General features: G+C 30.4%; 1 protein-coding gene across 2 annotated transcripts in view; it reads left to right on the top strand.

Annotated features, from left to right (window-relative positions):
• The first annotated feature begins 580 nt into the window (after window positions 1–580).
• The window catches only part of LOC147808615 (uncharacterized), a 44,762-nt gene continuing 39,050 nt past the window's right edge, over window positions 581–6,292 (top strand). The window contains exons 1-2 of one of the 2 annotated variants that reach the window (XM_087163472.1): window positions 581–1,082; window positions 5,355–5,438. In XM_087163472.1, coding sequence (XP_087019598.1) covers window positions 1,080–1,082; window positions 5,355–5,438 — 87 coding nt within the window. In that variant the 5' untranslated portion in view covers window positions 581–1,079. The remainder of the gene's footprint in view (window positions 1,083–5,354; window positions 5,439–6,292) is intronic. The other variant, XM_087163471.1, reaches the window with a different exon arrangement.

Genomic DNA, 6,292 nt, shown 5'->3' with positions numbered 1-6,292 from the left:
TGAGGATTCTGTTCCAGTTGGAGGACGTCTGCTCATTTTACCTATATACGCTATTTCCACAAGCAAGTTTAAACTTTTTTGGTAAACCTAAGATTTCTTAAACCGGTTTTTCAAGCGTTTAAGCTTTCTTAACTTGTTAGTAGAAACAGGACATCAGAGGACATGCATTATTAATAACAATATCCACGTGATGTACAAAATTAATCATCATACGCTTGAATTCCAGCCTGAGCCGGAGTTATATTTTCGCGACAATGCGTGACAGGAGAATCGAAGATGTAAAATAAAGCATTAGATCTCTTTTTACTCATCATGCGCCTGGTGTCAGGTCTTGGGTAAATAGGGCGTCACATTCTATTGAGCATGCTAGCCTGTATGTGTATGTTAATAAGTAAATATAATACATACTGCTAAATTTTTGAAAGATAAAGACTTTTTATTTTATAAAGAAAAATCGAACAAGCTGAATCGAAACTCTGCTGCACGCGCTTGCGCGTGTTATACCTGCGTAAAACACTCAAATAACGACTCACGTATCGCACTTGCTGCATAACCAGAACAGTACAATCCATACACAACTAGTCATTCACACAAGATCAACACAAAGATTGAAGCCACAACTCCTGTTCTTAATTAAAAGCTTAGTGTGTTTGATATAGAGGAACATTGCATTCTACTAATCTGACGCACATACCGCATCAGCCACTCAAAATCTCTATCATCAACTTTGAAATAAATCATGACAGTCGTCAGTGTGATCAAAATCTAAGTCATATTTGAAAGGTCAACAACACCACACGATTGTTAACCTTAACTGTGGATTTCAGGACCATCCAGAGATCTTGACTTGTTGTGTGAGTTTAAGATAGAAAGAAAAAAATGCAAGATTTTAATACCATATGGTTGTTAATCATATGAATCAATTTCCTGATAACGTTTTGTTTTATTGGAATACTAACACGAAGTTATAGATTTTTCTTTAGTTCTAAGTATTTGTTGTTTTTTACCATTGTTGGAGTATTATCTACCCAAGCAAGAAAATAAAGTCCAATCTCTCAGTATCTATCTTAAATTTTCTAATGGTAAATTTATTTACTCATATTATCCATAAAAGTTATAAATTTTGAAGTTTCTTCGAAAGTTTTTGTCTCATTATATCTATTCTCTGCTATAAATTACTGATTTCTTAATGTTGCTACCACTTTCAGAGGAAAATGTTTGGTTTGTTTATCTTAAAATTTTGACAAAATAGTTCACACAGCTATTTCAAAGTTCATGTTTATTGTAGTACTACAATCAAGTTATATTCTTCACGTTTTGACCTTAGTATTTGTAATTTGTGTTTACAAATTGATGTAGCTATTTGTGAACAAGTTTCTAAAAAGTTAAATATGTGTTCTGTAGTAAATTTTCTGAATGATTTCTTAAACATTCCACAAATTATTTACACTTTTTAATGTGAGTGATTAGTGTGCACATTTTTCATATTATATAGAACGTATAATATTGCATAAATAATATCATAATTGCAAATGAAATTGCTGACTAAGTTATGCAACATTTTAAAATTGAGTTATAATAGATCGCAAGAAATATTATGTAATTTAAACTTTTCCAAAATAGTATATTTTGAAGTTATTTTAATTAAAAAAATTACAATAAGCTTTTTTTAATTTTGTAGTACTAAAATATTATAATATTTATTGGATACTGATTTTTGGAATCTTAATTTTTTGTTAATAGCTTTTTCCTATTTGGTGGATGAAAATTAATATAGCATCCAATTTTAAAAAGACTATTTTCGAATCATAGTGAAAGTTCACATGAAAGTGCATTGAAGTTACCGTAAAATACCGATAAAGCGCCCCCCTTAATTTTGACGAAAATCGGCGTGATATAGAGGGGGGCCGATAAACGGTACTCAAGAAAATTCTAAGCACCGTCTTTCTTTTCTGCTCAATCTTTTACATTCAACTCTCCCACCACACCCTAAATTTTTCTCACATTCTTATCAGTGAGTGTACATTCCAATCAAGGTGACCTTGACTTCTAATCTTTTTCGTTTTTTCTTTTAAGAAATTTATATTGTTAAGACAAAAAAAATCAGCTATATTCTTTTTATTTTGAATTTTATTCTGTTGAAGTAACTTACTTTATTTTATCTTTTAAAAATAAAAACGAAGCCTGAAGAAAAAAATAATAATAAATCTGTATCAAAGGAAACATCTGTTTCTAAAGCAGTTTAAAATAAAGTGAGAAGTAAAAACACCCGCATTTCCAATGAACAAAATAAAGAAATGGAAGTTGGAAAAAACTGATCAATCAATCTTGACAGCTGTGCTTTACTGCCCCCGAATTTCCCTCCTCTGTTTGACCATAAATTGGCCACACCCAGTTGACATTGAAACTACCACATGGACAATAAAATGAATTTATCCCTTTTGCGATTTTTTATTCGATTCATTAATTTTTTTTATTTTGCCGCTTTTTATTTTTTCTTGTTAATTGTTGCTTGCTTGCTTTTTTTCTTTTTTTATCGTTATTAATTTTTAGCTTGTTTTTTGTTGCTATTCATTGTTAGTTTGTTAGCATTTAGTTTAAAAAGCTTTTTTTTTTTCTTGCGAGGTAAGCGTCTTTTGTTAAAACAAAATGTTATCTAAAAGAAAAAACGAGAACTATGATCTCGCTCCAAAGAAGAAACGATTATTTCTTCTTCATAGGATTCTGATTATTTCTTCTTCTCTTATGATGGGCCAGTTTTAAATTCACCCCATCATAATCTATGATCGAAACTTGACTAAATTTATTGGTTTTTCTGAAATTAACAGTGGAATTGAATTATAGTAATATTTGGGGGCCATATTGGAATTTCCGAAAGAGATCCGAAGTGCGGCATTTCGTCAGTCCCGTGAGTGTCGGATTTAGGGTCCTATTCTTCCTTTTCTGTTCACTTAAATTACAATTGCTAAGGCGCTAAATAGATTTCTAGCTTGCGATTTTTCTTCAAGCTGGGGGTGGATACAAGATGCATACCTTTTAAATTTTCTCCTTATGCGATGTTTTTTTAAAATTATTATTTCGTTTATTTATTTTCTTACAGGCTGCTGCCGAAAGTTAGCTAAGAATTGGCGATGTTCTGCAGCAGATCGCGATACGGGCGAATATTTCGTCGACTTCGTTATTAATTTTTTTTAATAGTCAGAAAATTATTTCTTAAATAACTTTCCTTGACAAATTTTTTTGCTACAAAAAAATATTTCGTCGGAAGCGCCGCTGCATGTAGGAGGGGGGGGCGTTTTTTGGGTACTGATTGGCAATCTGCATAGATGTGAAACTACAGGGGGGCGCTTTATCGAGTTGGGGCGCTTTATCGGTATTTTACGGTAGTGATTTTTTAATGTGTTATAGTTAACTGAAATACATATTTCTAGTGTTTAAGGCGAAACTAAATATACTAACTTCTTGCAGTTATTTTCTTTTAAAGAAATGTATTGTGTATATGACAAAATATTTAAAAGAATAAAATGTTATCGGTATTAATGGCATGATTATAAATCTCGATTGTAGTTGTAGTTTTAAAACTGTTTTTTGTCTTTTAATAAGACCATGTGTGTAAAGATGTAGATGTGACATAATTAAACGGGTGTAGTCAGGACCTGATGTAGAAATCTGGTTTATAAGCACATAATTGGTTGTAATTTTAAGCAAAATTTGCACCATTGCTAACAAGATGTTTTTCAGTTAATTGTACCATGTAAATTATGAGACTAGTATATTTGAGCTAATTTTTCTATTTATTATAACCTTTGACTCTATTAGATAATTCTTTAGGGAAAAAAGAATAATAAATAAATGTTTGTTACATGTAAAGGCCCTCAAATATGTAGAGGCCCTAGTGCTTGATTTTAAGGCTTTTTAGGTCTTGAAAAACTCTGCGTTTCGATTCGTGTTCTGTTCTAAGTGGACAGAAAATAATCATGCTAAGCTATTCACATACCCTTGCATGACTAATCATAGAACAATTTTTTACATTCGTATTGGTGCAACAATAGGTAAAAAAATTTGTGTTAACTTCATATATATTGTGTAGGATTGGTGAAAGTAATTTTTTTATAAGCCTAACCCACATGTGTGTTTTCAGAGAAATTCTGATTTCTTAACATGTTTCTTAGCTAAATTGGTGTTTAAAATATATTTTATTTTTCTTAGACATGTATAGAGATTTAAGGTTTTAATAATTTTTTATAATATTAATAGTTTCCTACTATTAGAATATCATTTATGGGGTTCACGCCAGTATGGCGACAATTGTCACCAAATGTTCTACGAATTTCACCAAAATCATGTGCATAGCTACTAGTTTGCTGTCTTGAAATATGTATGGGTTTTACAAAAGCTTTTTTTTTTTCTTCTTAACTTAAATCCTCAATCATTATGAGGCATTATGTTGAAACCTAAATTGTTTTTGTGTATAATGGTAATTAATAATTTTTGATCTTTACTGTAATTTGAATTATGTATTATAAAGTTGGATTTTTTTCTTCTCAAGTTTGTCTTATCATATAGAATTTTGGAAAGCTAAATAAATACCTAGGAAGTCCTATTGGACCACTACTCATACAAGTAGTAACACTTATGAGATGTTTAAGAAAGATGTGATATTCTATTTTCCTTATGTTTTTGAAAATAATATAATCTAGTAAAATGCTCTAGCAAAAAAGCGAAGTCGTCTATTTTTCGTTTTAGTATTTTTAGATTATTGTGTAGCATTTTGGCTACATTATTAATTGTGGTTAAAAATTATTACGGTACATTGTTACTGTTAATAAATAACCTGCCAATAAAAATAAATACAAGGAGTTTATAACCACCAAGAGAAAATTAAGACAAAGAAAGGATTAATGCTGTCAGACATTTTAACAAAACATTTATTCAAATCTCTGCTAGAGATACATATTAAGAATTAGTTATATGTTGCATCTTAGAGCACTCTTCAACCCACTCTAAGCTTCACATGACAGATCGGAAGAAGATAGAAGGCAAGTTCTTGTAAATATGCTATGTTTGTGCTTAGACAGTTCTCATGGCCTTGTGACCTTTGTTTAGGCTATACCATCATGAACATTTTGCTTAAAAACATTCACAGAAACCGTGCACATAATATACTGCATATTTATAAATGTTTTCTAAGTTAAAAAATGTGTGTCATATAATTCCTTCTCTTACATAAGCTAACATGTGGTGTTTGTTGCTTTCTAATTGTTTACTTTTTTTCTCTTTAAACGAAAAGATTTAGAGGAAATTTTTTTATATAATTTGTTCATTGCCTAACATTATAAAATTTTCCATTTTAGTTCTTCATAGAAAATATTCTAGAAATTGCAGATTCTAAAACTAAAAAGTCCAAGAAGTCTAAAAAAATGGAGAAGATTGAGAAGGTAAATATTTTTACTTTTATGCATTGAAAATATTTATCATAATGTGTAAGTGTAATATTTATTATTATTGTTGTTATCCTATTGGTTTTGGTATTCATCTGATTTTAGAATGTATCTTGATAATTATATAATGTACTCTTAAGACAAGGTTATTTATATCCGGGGTTGTAGAATACTCAAATATGTTTCGCATAAACTCTACCCATTGCTTATTTCAGGATTTTGTTTTTTTAAGTGATTAATTATTCTGTCTCTCAACTCCCAGAGTAAATCTTGCTAAATTAACTTGCTACAGTTTCTAAACAAAGTAATTTGTTAGAATTTATTAAATGCATAATAAAACAGAAGGGGCCTGCCTTTCCTTTTAATAGGTACTACAGATCTTTGAACTTTTGATTGATGTAATTCATTGGGTTACAGTTTTGCTGTATGATCTCTCTTAGAAATCTTTTTGTTTATACTAGAAAAATACTTATGCAAAGGTGTGCTTTTCACATCTTTCTATTTAACATTTTCGCAATTTATTCAACCTAAATCCATTTTGATGTACCATCTGTCCATAGCGCATGAAAGCGCCAATCATTTTACATGTTTAATGAAGTACTAGCGAGTCCGCATGTACGTCTACTGAACTGGGTTCGGTGAGATTATTGCACTCTCACTTACGAAATGCAACTCTGTTGCATTTTGTAAGTGAGAGTGCAATGATCTCAATTTAGAAATCAATAATCTCAAAGATATTCTCAATTTCAGGCTTCATTTTCCACCCTCTAATATCACACCAAAAAATCTCTTGATCATTTTATAATGGCTAATATAATCACAAAAAGAGTTTTTTGTCAGAAACTAGTTAT

This window comes from Parasteatoda tepidariorum, chromosome 5, assembly GCF_982258835.1.
Source record: "Parasteatoda tepidariorum strain Cologne lab strain chromosome 5, Ptep-v5.0, whole genome shotgun sequence".
Classification (NCBI taxonomy): domain Eukaryota; kingdom Metazoa; phylum Arthropoda; class Arachnida; order Araneae; family Theridiidae; genus Parasteatoda; species Parasteatoda tepidariorum.
The sequence above is the reverse complement of the archived record's forward strand: the minus strand, read 5'-3'. Positions and strand labels throughout refer to the sequence as shown.